At 37.0% G+C, this 14487-nt stretch overlaps 1 protein-coding gene and 1 long non-coding RNA gene across 2 annotated transcripts; both read right to left on the reverse strand.

The window, feature by feature from the left end:
• Positions 1-1415: 1415 nt before the first annotated feature.
• On the reverse strand, positions 1416-14021 carry LOC127836225 (17-beta-hydroxysteroid dehydrogenase 14-like). The gene is made up of 9 exons (XM_052362704.1): positions 13867-14021; positions 9792-9830; positions 9267-9364; positions 8568-8634; positions 7991-8082; positions 6350-6454; positions 5731-5798; positions 5180-5276; positions 1416-2038 (listed from the first exon to the last, which is right to left on the reverse strand). The coding sequence occupies exons 1-9, from the start codon at positions 13952-13954 to the stop codon at positions 1874-1876; spliced, it is 819 nt and encodes a 272-aa protein (XP_052218664.1). The 5' UTR covers positions 13955-14021; the 3' UTR covers positions 1416-1873.
• Positions 3576-4681, reverse strand: LOC127836226 (uncharacterized). Its single transcript, XR_008028670.1, has 2 exons — positions 4549-4681; positions 3576-4392 (listed from the first exon to the last, which is right to left on the reverse strand). It is a non-coding gene; the product is annotated as an uncharacterized LOC127836226 (long non-coding RNA).
• Positions 14022-14487: the final 466 nt, after the last annotated feature.

Below are 14487 nucleotides of genomic sequence, written 5' to 3' on the forward strand. Positions count from 1 at the left end.
GATTTTCGATCTTTTTGCTGTAATCGTTTGCCGATGACAATGCACTCATTTGTACTCAAGAATACTAAATAAATGGAGTATGAGTATGAATGTATATTATCAGAACGTAAGGTTTATTGCTGTTGTGTTGTTGTTTTTCAACATAATAAATATATACACATTCACACTGGTGTTAATATTTAGATTTGTTTACGTATTTAACTACTTATTTAAGGAATCCTTCAATTGCGATTCACTTAAAACGTGCACCATATGCGCTGTATAAGCGGGCTCTCACGTTTTACAATTAAATTATGTCATTATTTAACGGATGGAATTTAGATATTTATACTAAATTGTAAGATATTTATATTAAAATGTTACTTTTCAACGCAATGGTAACACAAATAATACAAAAAGGCTGCGCAGTTTGCAGGTTCTGTGGAATTTAATATATACCCGAGGTTGTTGAATTCCACTACATACTCTTGAAAAAAATACTTGGGATTCGTAAACAATCCTCAAATGCTGCTGTACTTGGTGAACATGGCTGCTTCCAATTTATCTGACATTTATAACGAACTAGTCAAACTATTGGTTTAAAAGCATGAGATCACAGAATGCTTTGATTTATCGAGTAAGTATTTAATTCTTAAACTTCTGACGACGGTCATCTAAGGCTATTAAACGTACACGTAAAATATCGAAATTCATCTATTTTGCAATCTCAAAAAGAAAAGATATCATTGATTAACCTGTTGCTTCATACCAATCGTAGTCTCAAATTTGATCTATTTTGAAATTCACATTAGCTTCACTTATATGTTATATTTATGTCATCTCTATACGTCTCTATACCTTATTTGCATGCTATGAATTAGTTTCCTATACATGGAGAATAATAATCAGACTAACATAAACTAATTCTTTGTTTAGCCGAACTTTAACTCACTACGCATATGTATTTATAAATTGATTGCATTTTGGCAAAAGCGTGTATTGTTGATTATGGGAATTAATAAACCATAAGAATTTCTCGGATCAACAACACAATGCATTTTCTTACGGCATCTTTGTATCACTTGCGAAAAGGGGCATTTTCAATAACATTAGTTGAATATTTTCGTTTTTTAAATATTTTGATAAAGTGGACTGATCTATTAAATCATAATCAGATAGAATAAGTCTTTCGCGGTTAGCCTGACTGTGCGGACTACCCATTTTACAAGACATGGGGTGAGATGACATAAAGTTGAAGTGAAATATTTACTTTTTGGACAAATACACGGAAATTTTCTAGATGATCAAGAAAACGGCGCCTCTAAAAGGGACTTTTGTTAAGTTATCATGTCTTCCTTCAACTGGGCATTATACTTTCGAAAACTAGTGTCGTTCACATTCTAAAATAGTTTCAATGACTTACACAAAACAGTCTATCAGCAGTAACGTTTTAATTAACGTGTACATTTATGCAGCAAAATAGAAATGCTGTAAGGGGCAGTTCATTTATCAATCCAGAGAATGAATACCTGTATTCTAAAAGAATTCAATTGAATGCCAGTACAACAAGAATTCAGTTAGGTTTTAACCGGAAATCTTTGAAATTTTCGCTCAAGATCTTATTAGAATCTTTACAGAAACTAATTTATCGTTTGCTGGAAATCCGACGGATTAAATAAACATGAATTGAGATTAAAATTAATTAAAGTAAATACAAATTAAAGACCAAAACAAATTCTAACAGATACTAATTTGTATTTTTACAAGAGTTTAATGGAGTTTCATGCTGGAAATCTATGAAATTAAAAAAAGTATTTTTACAGGATCTGGAACTCATTGGGATCTAAACAGGAACTAATTGTGTTGTTTTTTTACAGAAACTCATTTGGGCTATTTACAGGAACTCAGTTGGATCTTTTTGTAGTGGATTTTTCATGCCATAGTTGAGCTCCGCGCCTCCGGACAGCAGGATGTTGATGCCGGTACAGAACGTGGCGTCGGCGGCGAGGTAGAGGCAGGTCAGGCCACACTCACGGATCGTGCCGAAGCGTCCCAGCAACTGCATGAGTTTGTGACACAGATATAGAGACTAAAATTGTATGTACTGATCGTTGTGTAATATATTACGCGAGACTTATGATAAAATAACGTAGAGTCTTTATAGTTGATTCCAGGTAATACGAATAATTTATGTATTCAATTGTAATAGACATTGACTGATCTAAAAAACTAACTTCCTGTTCACGCGATATAAAAATGTATATTAGAATGCGTTATATCAGACATATATCAATGTAATTGTATGATAAACAAGAGTGCCAAACTGTCACAAGATACGCCCGTTCGAAGGTTTTGGGCACCATGCTCAATGTTTGAAATGTACTAAGTGACCTCGAGACCTAGTAATTGACCAGGCATGATCCATATTTGAACTTTACCTAGATATCATTTAGACGTAACATCTGACTAAATTCAGTAAAGATCAGATGAAAACTACTTCAATTAGAGAGCGGACACCATGCTAAATACTTGAAATGCACTAAGTGACATCGTGACCTTGTTTTTGACCCGGCATGACCCATATTTGAACTTGACCTAGATATCATCTAGACACAACTTCTGAAAAAAATTAGGTGAAGATCAGATGAAAACTACTTCAATTAGAAAGCGGACACCATGCTAAATGCTTGCAATGCAATAAGTGACCTCGTGACCTAGTTTTTGACCCGGCATGACCCATATTTGAACTTGACCTACGTATCATCTAGACATTACTTCTGACCAAATTCGGTGAAGATCGGATGAAAACTACTTTAATTAGATAGCGGACACCATGCTTAAAGGGATCTTTTCACGCTTTGGTAAATTGACAAAATTGAAAAAAGTTGTTTCAGATTCGCAAATTTTCGTTTTAGTTACTATATTTGTGAGGAAACAGTAATACTGAACATTTACCATGGTCTAATATAGCCATTATATGCATCTTTTGACGATTTTAAAACCTAACTAGCAATGTGGATGTGCTACAGTGTTAACCGGGTACACCACGCACTCTCTAACTACTACTATGGCTATCAGGAAGAAAAAATATGACATTATTCAAAGTGAAATTTTGTGTTTCATCTTTTTCTTTGAAATTGAGCAGAATGTGTTAGGTACAGTTAGAGAATGCTCTAGGAGGTATGTCATGGAACAATGCAGAGTTCAGGTAAGTTACAGTGGTACTGAAATTAGAAGCAATTACACACAAACGCATACTAATAAAAGCTAGAAAATATATTCCATTCAGCATGCAATAGTATACACTGAGATATACAAGAATACATTCTGAACTGACATCATCTGAAGCTGCATTGTTTAGAAAGACGACTGTTTAAAAATATACTTTAAGACATAGTAACGATAAAGTTGACGAAATGCTGCATTTCTTTCGATGATATGAGAAAGAATTGAAAATTTCCTTGTGTATAAGCATAAAATCAATTTAAAAAATTGATTTTAGGTTGATAACAATGATAAACAGTTGCCTTTCTATAGTACCCATGCACAGTGAAAAACTCATGTACCTGTGGAAATCATGATTAGATTGAAGGAAAAATGAAACTTACCAATAAACATGTTGTTAAAAATAACTCGTTTCAAAAATCGCGAAAAAAATAAACCCGATGAAAATATCGCAAAATAAAACTGGATAAAAATATTGCATAAAAATATTGCATGTGTTAATCGGTTGCATGTCTCCAATCAGACCTGACTGATATATAATCTATATACTACCTCTGACCAAGTTTGGTGAATTCAACTTGAACTAGAGCTTTGTCACTGAATGTGACTTATACCCCCATACCACTTTGACGCAGGATAAAAAGTTGTTTAAAAGTTTCGGATGAATACAATTTGAATTAGAGTCCGGACAAAGTGGCGCCGTTGAAAATGCACTAATTGACCCTATGACCTAGTTCTTGACCCGACATGACCCATATTCGAACTTGACCTAGATATCAACTAGATGCAACTACTGACCAAGTTTGGTAAAGATCGGATGAATACAATTTGAATAAGAGTCCGGACAAAGTGGCGCTGTTGAAAATGGACTAATTGACCCTATGACCTAGTTTTTTACCTGGCATGACCCATATTCGAACTTGGCCTAGATATCAACTAGATGCAACTACTGACCAAGTTTGGTGAAGATAAGATTTATACAATTTGAATTAGAGTCCGGACAAAGTAAAATGCACTAATTGACCCTTTGACCTAGTTTTTGACCCAGCATGACCCATATTCGGACTTGACCTAGATATCAACTAGATGCAACTACTGACCAAGTTTGGTGAAGATCGGATGAATACAATTTGAATTAGAGTCCGGACAAAGTGGCGCCGTTGAAAATGCACTAATTGACCCTATGACCTAGTTTTTGACCCGGCATGACATATATTCGAACTTGGCCTATATATCAACTAGATGCAACTGCTGACCAAGTTTGGTGAAGATCGGATGAATACAATTTGAAATAGAGTCCGGACAAAGTGGCCCCTTTGAAAATGCACTTATTGACCCTATGACCTAGTTTTTGACCCGGCATGACCCATATTCGAACTTGGCCTAGATATCAACTAGATGCAACTGCTGACCAAGTTTGGTGAAGATCGGATGAATACAATTTGAATTAGAGTCCGGACAAAGTGATGCCTTCCGCCCGCCGCCCGCCGCCCGCCCGCCGCTCGCCCGCCCGCCAAGGGGTTTCACATAATACGTCCCGTATTTTATACGGGCGTATAAAAACTAGGGCAAGAGCAACAAGAAAGGATGGCCATCATAAACCTGATACAGCGAACTTTATAATCGGCTTATCGTTTACCTTTGATTTCCGTACCGGATTGTTATATTATGCGAAATAGTATTTTTTGTTTATGCATAAATTGAGGACATTATCCGGGAAATGTTAGCGAGCAAAAGTAGAGTTTTAATTACCATCTATGCTTTCACATTGTGCATTCTAACTGATAATAACAGAACATTTTTGTTGCAATTTATTTCCTTAAAAGAATGTCTCTTGGTCCGTCTGAAAATATTTATCACATGTAGAAATATGAAATATGTTTTGGTAATTGACATTACAGCTTTCAATGTGTGCGATTTGTTTAAGTTAACTATTATTACTAGTACGTGAAAACGGTATATGGAAACGGTTTACTTGTGCATTTTCGCCGTTGCGTTTGCACTGTTCTGGATCCCGAGTCTGGTTTGCACCATCTTCCCACATCGGGGTCCAAATGTTACCCGGCGCAAAACTGTAATACACGGTATAATCACAACAAAAATGGGCGCGCACAAACAGATATTTCTGAAATACATAATAATTTTGATACCTTGGCACAACGGTTGCAATACTTTTTTAAACCCTACTTTGTTAAACAAGACAAAATACATCCACTCATTTGACTTAGAGGCTGGCTATTTAGATATCAATGTATTTTAAAATTTGAAAACCAGTGCTATCGCATTTTTGTAAAAAGGTTCCAGGGAAAAGTCAGAATATTGTTTGAAAAATACTTGGCCTCAAAAGACAAGCGATACATATGCTCGTCTGCTTCTTGTTGCTGGTTATTTGGTGTTGTCCACGTGTATGATACAAGTTATATGTGTTGTTTTTTAGTTCTTTTAGTTGTCGTAATATATGATGTAATGGGTGTTTAGTAATGACATTTGTTTATTTATTTTTAATGACGTAAATTAGGTACGTACGTGTTTACCCGAACGCCGTTTGCGGCCTCGTCAATGGCAAGAGCTTTAGTAAGAGAGGTTACACCGCCCTGAAATAGACGAGAGCTTTAGTAGGGGAGATAACAGCGCCCTGAAATAGACAAGAGCTTAAGTAAGAGAGAAAAGACCGCCCTGAAATAGACGAGAGCTTTAGTAAGGGAGATAACACCGCCCTGAATTAGACGAGAGCTTTAGTGAGATAACACCGCCATTAAATAGACGAGAGCTTTAGTAAGGGAGATAACACCGCCCTGAAATAGACGAGGGCTTTAGTAAGGGAGATAACACCGCCCTGAAATAGACGAGAGCTTTAGTAAGGGAGATAACACCGCCCTGAAATAGACGAGTGCTTAGTAAGGGAGATAACACCGCCCTGAAATAGACGAGAGCTTTAGTATGGGAGATAACACCGCCCTGAAATAGACCAGAGCTTCTGGTATTTTTATATTGGGCTTAAAATAGAGTTGCTTCTCAAAGTTATAGCGAAACAAATCAAATAAACGATTAGAAGTAAAATCTTAGAACTATAGATAAATACATAAACACTAATTTCAGAATATGCACTCGATTTCTCTTGTGTTCGTTTTACTTAGCGACTCACCTTTGAAGCAACGTACGTACAAGAGCCGGGTTGTCCGATCTCTGCCACGAGGCTTGAGTCCTGAAGGATACAACCTTTGGTCTTCCGTAGATAAGGCATCGCATACTGAAAACAGATTTCAAAAGTGAATCGCACACAATAGACTGATTACAGTGTTGCATTATAATTTTATCATTTTTATAGAGATAACTCTCTCCTACTCCTTGTACTGTAATTATACTATACAGAGTGACGTTTCCTTATCTGCTTAAAATAATTCAGCCAGAATAGCAAATGAGCTTTGATATTGTATTGCAGTACATCTGAAGAAGTAATAGTGAAATTAGAAAAGAAAAACAAATTATCAGTCTGTTGACAGACTACGTACACACTTGCCATAATTGGTATCCCTTAGATATGGCAACAGAGGCATATGAGCCTCGCTTTGGGAAAACATGACTCAATGCATGTGCGTAAAAGTTCGTCCCGGATAAGCCTAGCAGTGGCTAATCAGGGACGACACTTTATGAGATGTTTCGTTCTATGGAAGTATCTTAGAAACAATCCAATTTATGTGGAAAGTTACGTCCCTCAGTAGCATGTGCGGGCTGCACAGGCTAATCTGAGACAAAACTGTACGCACGCATAAGGCCCGGTTTTTCCATATCGTGGCTCATATACATTTAAGGATTATTATTTGGTGCAACATAGAAAATGTCTTTATACTATATGAATAATATACACTCCTTAGTCTTGTTTATAAAGGCAACGGGTGCACAAAACGAACAGAATGTACGTTTATGATTTGCCATATGAAATCTCCGTACATGTGGCAACGCATATTGAAATCACAAGAGTATGCTTTAAAAATGCACCTATTGATCGTAGTCTGTAGATGCGATAGGCGCATGTTCAACCCGTAAGGGTATAATATATCAATCTTTTGATCGTAAACTAGTATGATGACCTTCCTCAGATGATGGGTGGTAGCTTCAACAATTATTCAACTGTCTGTATAGATGACTTTATTGTTTACATTGCCTATGACTGAATTTGATTTCACGGACACAGTTGGTCAGATTGACACGAATAATAATAATATAACATCGTTATCGTGAAAATATGTTGAACGCTGGACAATATGTTGGAACTCGTTTGATAGGCAGGAACTGCAAACTGAACAGCTTGTTTGACATGATTGGGTTACCTGAAAATTCATCAAGTAAAATAGTATGAGGCGATGGAAAATCAGACGCCGTATCCATTCGCAGCAGCAGCGGTAGCAGCAGTATTAATGGAAGTATGTGTTAAAGTTGTTGTTGTTGTTGTTGTTGTAGCAGTAGCAGAAACAGCGGTAGTAGTAAAGTAGTAGAAGTAGAAGCAGCTGCAGGTACTGGTAGTAATAGCAGCAGTAGCAGCAGTATTTATGAAAGTATGTTTTGAAGTTGTTGTTATTGTTGTAGCAGTATCAGAAACAGCAGTAGTAGTAAATGTAGAAGAAGTTGAAGCAGCTGCTGCTGCTACAGGTAGTGGTAGTAGTAGCAGCAGTAGCAGCAGTAGATACGTAGAAGCAACAGAAGTAGAAGTAGTAGTAGAAGAAAAGTCATTGGAAGCATTAAAAATAATCATATTTGCATAAAAAATGATCCATCGGGTACTCACTTTAGCGACCAGGAAGTAGCTGACGAGGTTGATGTCTAATAGTCGCCGGAAGTCATCTGCGCTGATGTCGTCGATCTTGCGCACCGGTGGGTCTGGAACAAAAACGAACGGATAAAACACGCTTGGTTTATTACTGTACACAGGAATTTATTTACAGTAGCATATAGTTTTAATTAACAATTATACAAGCTGCTTATATTGCGGTGTGCATTAAAACACATAAAATCGCTGTCAAGTAATACTTTGCAGAAATCGGAGAGTTCAGCGTTTAAAGTGATAACCGTAAAAGAAACCAAATACAAAAGAGTCGCGTTCTGAGAAAACTGGGCATAATGCTTGTGCGTAAAGTGTCGTCCTAGATTAGCCTGTGCAGTCCACACAGGCTAATCAGTGACGACTCTTTCCGCCTTAACAAGATTTTCGTTAAGAAGAGACTTCCTTTAAACGAAAAATACCATAAAAGCGAAAAGTGTCGTCCCTGATTAGCCTGTGCGGACTGCACAGGCTAATCTGGGACGACACTTTATGCACATGCATTATGCCCAGTATTATCAGAACACGACTCAAAAGATCTTACGCGTTCCTGCATTATTAATGACGCAGTCAATCTGTCCATATTTCTCAACAGTTGTGTTGATTAAATTCTGAAATAAAATTAAAGAACCAAAATAATCCAAGTGCCAATAAATGCAAATGTAAGCGAACTTGTTACGCTTTCCCGCTGAATTAATAGTTTAATTTTATGTGACACCAATCGTACGTAATTGGCTTTCGTTTGCATTTGCTTCAAAGTATTATTTACAGAAACACGAGTAAGACATTTAAATATATAACGTTTATGGAGTAAATTTACAATTGCGTAAAGGAACGTTTAGCAACTGCATAATAAAGGCGATGGGAGGGGGTAGGCAGAAAATTACGAACATATGACAAAATGAAGAGCGATATTTTTTATTTATTCAAAATTGGTTTAAATATTAAGTTAACTGGTTAAAAACGTCATTCCCGAGCCCGGATTATCTGTTAGACCATACAATAAAACGTGTCATAAATATACTTAATTTTCACAGGCGCCACACGTGCTCGATTTCACACATTTTATATGATAACAATAGATAATTATGCGTGTAATAAACTAATATAAACCTCTCGCAGCTCCCTTTTTTATTAATCGTCTTCGGTGCCACTTAAAATTTAGTCAAACGAGATTCTTTATAGCTTTGTAAAAGTATATTTGATAAAACAACATGATTTGTAACAAAAATCTCCTTCATACCTTGATGTCATCCTCGCTGCTCATGTCACAGCGAACGAAGAGCGCCGAGCCCGGTCCCTGCGCGTTCATTCGGGCCTCCAGGTCCCGACCTTCCTTCTCTAGAACGCAATCAGTATTGGGTGATAGTTTACATGGAACATAATCACGATGGGTATGGTCACCGTATCCGTTCTATGACTGCACAAATGTGACGTTATTTTCTAACCGAGTGGAAAGACGTCGTACAGCTGATTGTACTGTATACGTCCGTGAATACAACGTCTTTTCGAGTGCGTGTTTTTGCTTTGTATTCGACAAAACGATACACGAAAATCAACAGTTCGTATTCCGATTTGCAGAATACAAGAAACTCAAGGAAGATAAAGCTAGCTAAATTCGTTTCATTATAGCGTTGTTCGTTATTCTACTGATTATAAAAGAATATACGGAAACTATGTCCCTATTCATATTTCGTTTCAATCGGAAAATTACGAAATTCAACGTTTGAAACGTGAACTGAAGTTATGAGGGTAGAAATGTACTCACCTCCCCGTGAGCAGAACACGACTTTGGACCCGGCTTCGACTGAAAATGTAAAGCTCGCCTATAAGCATGGATTTATAAGTGTCGAAAACAGGACGATTTGACGATGCAGCGTATACTTAGCTTCTGACAGGATTCCAAGTTGAGTAATTCATTGGAGTACAACTTAAACACGCAAAAAAATGTCAAATGTCGCTCATCCGAGACTTAACAGGTTTCAATTTTTCAACGCAGCGTTGATTATCCTTCAAGAACTCTGCCATGATATCCTTATAGCAAACTGTTGAGCAATTCTTCATGACGATTTGGTCAAATGATGAAATCTAGAGTGTTCACATGGTTTCACTCAAGCAATATACTCACTGGAGACGATGTTTTTGAACGGACAGAAACCAATTTTGGAACACTGTTTAGATATTATTATAACAATTGATCTGAACATAGTTTCACGAAGATTGGACAATAAAAATGAAACTTCTCGAGTGTTCAAAATATTAAAAACATTTTCGAACTCAAACGAGATATTATAAAAAAAACACCGGGTATACTGAGCAAGTTTCGTGATGATTGACCTGACATTTAGGGTGATCTTAGGGTTAGCCTGTCTCCTACCCTCTGGGGGCCATCTTTTTTTCAACGGCCGAAACCCGTTTGGAATTCGGATATTAGTAGAACAAATTGAATGCGTACGGTTATGAAGATTGCAGAAAAAATTGACCTCTTAAGTGTTCAGATGCATCCAATTTAACAACAAATGGAAAATTGCCACAATCTCCTGGCGGCAATGTCAACGGACAGGAATAATTTTAAAACGCAACTGAAATATCATTAGGTCAAATGTTCTGAGCAAATGTCATAAAGATGGACTTTATTGTAATTTGCCAAAATATGTGACCTCAGTGTTCGCAAGCTAATTCACCAATCTGCAAAATAGAGACATATTTTTTGAAAACGTGTGACCGAGTTCCCGAGCTCAGCACACGGCCTTGGACTTGACATTCTCAAGATAAATCTTCTGGCAACGTTTTATCAAGACTGAGTCATACATGTGGCTTCTAGATTCGTTACAATGTTTTTTCTAAGATTGTACCTCGTGATATAGTTTTGACATGCACTTGACCCAGATTCAAGCTCGAACTTGACATTGTCAAGAAAAACATTCTGATGTGTGTCTGATAAAGTGTTGACATAACTAGAAAAAGTGGCTTTATATTGTACGAGCTTAAATTTGACTCAGCACGAAACACGACATACGACGCACCACGACTGACGCAGGACATAGACTGACTACAATATATCATCATAAGCAGTGAACTGAAATTAGGTGTGGTGTTTTACTCAACGTGTGTTTATTATTTTTAATGGGACATGTCGGAGAAGAAAAATGTGATGTATCCCAAATCAGAGGTTCCATTTATGCATATTTGCTTTTTAATACATATAACATGAAATTTATGAAAAATCAACATACATAAATCCCCAAGATCGCAAATAGGAACATAGAAAATAAAAACGAACGTAAGCTCACCACGGGTTTAGTTAACACAATAAATACAAACTAAAAGATGAATGCCCCGACAAGGTCGTCCCTGTGACCTTTGATCTATGCATGTGAAATACTTTGTAGTCATCCTTCGTCAATACTAAACAGCAAACTAATTTATAAAATCCTCAGATTTCTCTAAAAACATTGTTTGGAAACAATTTTATGTCACAAGCCCATGTGGCCTATCATTTTGACCTTATGGCCTCAATATATATAGCCATCCTCATTTGCTCCCTCTTAACATGACTTGCAAAATAAAAGGTTATATGTCAATCCGTTCTGTAGATGGTATGCGGAAACCGAATACCTGATACAACACGTGTGGGCTGTGGTCTTGAACTGTGACCTGATGATCTCAAACTGAATAATTTAATATGCATCTTCCTTTATACCACAGTAACCATAATACCAATACCTGCATGATCGCAGGTAAAAGCCTTTCCCATATAGCGGTATTGCGGATAAACTGATCTCTAGCCACATTCGTCTGTGACCTTGTCCTTTGACATGTTGATCTAAACATTAAGATGCGTCATTATTTTCGCCCAAGTAACGAGCTTACCAATTTACTCGATCGTAGGTAAAGGCGTTTTCTAGTTATCATGTTGAAACCAATTTCTTGATACGAGCTCATATGACGTTGATCTGTGACCTGGTGATCTCAAAATGCTTCTTCTTTTCTGCCCGAGAATTTAACGACTGTACCACTTAGCATGATGGTAGATCAAAGCGTTCTCAAACAGTAGTGCAAAAATAGTCCTGATACAATCCCTGTAATTTTGACCTTTGAACTGGTGACTTTGTACAGCTCGATCGGTCATTGTCGGCTCGGGTACTACTTGCATGTATCCCGGGTACTCTTAAGTATACTTACATATACCCCGGTGCGGTAAATAAACTAAAACTTACCCGGGCATTGTAACGCTAAATAGGTCGTTATCGGCTATTTTTTTTAAATTAATTATGTTCACACTTATGTTAAATGGCCTCTATATTATCGGAACTCATACTCAAAAAACATGTTGATGCAGTTTTTAAAGAGAATTTTGTTTAAGATAAACAATATCGTTTTACGGTAATCGGTAGCGTGTTTTACGACATCGGATTTTGGACGGGAATACAACTCGGGTACCATCTAATATCGACCGCGTACGTTTAAGTATAGTTACCGTACTCGGGGTACATGTAATTATACTTAAGAGTACCCGGGGTACATGTAAGAAGTACCCGAACCGAAAATGACCAATCGAGTCCTAGTACACGTACACCAATTTCAATGATTATATGTCAAAGCGTTCCCAATATATCGTGCGCAAACGAATTAATTTAGTCCGACAAACCTATGTGACATTGACCATGACCTGTTGACCTAAAAGTCGATGGGCGTCGCATTTTACCAAAATTCATCTATGAAGCCTCTACGTCAAGGCGTGTTCTAGATAATATATGGAAAATAATGGTCAACGGACCAACCGACCTATACCCACGGACAGGTCCATATCAATATATCCCCGCTTCTTTGAAGCTGACCTTCCTATCATACAGCATGTTTTGGCGACTAATGAATTTTTCACACTCACCGAGAAAGGGGAAGAGGACAATTACAACGAGCGAGGCATGGTATAGGGGAGATAACTTGGGTTATGGTTAGGTTAGTGTTAGTGTAAGGGTCGGATTAGGGTTAAGGTATGGGTTAAAGGGATCTTTTCACGGTTCGGTAAATTGACAAAATTGATAAAAGTTGTTTCAGATTCGCAATTTTTCGGTTTAGTTATGATATTTGTGAGGAAACAGTATTGCTGAACATTTGCCATGGTCTAATATAGCCATTATATGTATCTTTTGACGATTTAAAAACCTAAAAATTATAAAGCGTTGCAACGCGAAACGATTTAATAATTTGGAGAGTTCTGTTGTTGTCGTTTAAATGTGTGAAACTACGAAGATTGCTTATATAACGTATAAAATATGCATCTTAGGTATGCTTAGCAGGATAGCTCAGTTGGCTAATGCGTTTTTACTTTAGGATTCCGTGGGTCACTGGTTCGAGCCCTGCTGCGGGCTACTTTTTTTCCTTTTTTAAATTTTATTTTTGATTTTTTACTGGAGCTTTTAAAATTTAATGTTTACATTTATCAATATAAATCATTTAATGACAAACTTCAAAACATGCCAAAATCTGTGAAAAGGCCCCTTTAAGGCTAACCCTAACCCAAACCCGACCCCTAAACCTAACCATAACCCTCTAACCCCCCCCCCCCCCCATGCGCATTACAATACCATGCCTCGCTCGTTGACGTTGTCCGCTTCCCGAAAAGTTAATGTAGAATCTAAGTAACCATGAATACTTCCGGTTTCGATATACATACTCGTGCATTTTCATATCAATCTTACCCCTTAGGTTAGACTTGATACTGCTATGACACTAGTATTTGTATTATCTTAAACGTCAGGATGCAATTTATGATGCAAAAAAATAATTTAAAGCGTTGCATTTCTTATTATGTATATCCGAATATCATATTTACTCACCAAATACTTCTACGCATCCCTGACCAATTCCCTTGCTTCCGCCAGTTACTATAGTAACTTTATCCTTGTATCTTAAAGCGGATGCCATTTTATGTCCTAGTGTACCTAGCTCTGTGTATACAACATATGACACGTGTATCGCAATGTGTAATAGATCTACATGTACAACGACCAAAGTATAAAGTGCATATCTGTTAGCCACGACCTAGTTATCCCGTGATTGCATATTGTATCATTAAAGTTGTATTCGCAGTTTCACTTCTAAATGTAGAAAACAGTTGGTTTTGTAGTCGTGATTATCGATGACTAATAGTTCGTGTTATTTGTATAAGTAGATATTCTAGTTGAATGCATCGTATGCCTATTAAAGGGGCATTTTCACAGATTTTCGCATGTTATGAAGTTTGTGATTAAATGCTTTATATTGATAAATGTAAACATTAATTCTTCAAAACTCCAGTAAAAAATCATAAACAAAATTTAAAAAAGGAAAAATAAGAAGCCCGCAGCAGAGCTTGAACCAGTGACCCCCGGAATCCTGATGTAAAAACGCATTAGCCAACTGAGCTATCCTGCCAAGCCTATTTCACAAATTTAAACGACAACAACAGAACTCTCCAA

This window comes from Dreissena polymorpha, chromosome 6 (genome assembly GCF_020536995.1).
Source record: "Dreissena polymorpha isolate Duluth1 chromosome 6, UMN_Dpol_1.0, whole genome shotgun sequence".
Taxonomy (NCBI): Eukaryota; Metazoa; Mollusca; class Bivalvia; order Myida; family Dreissenidae; genus Dreissena; species Dreissena polymorpha.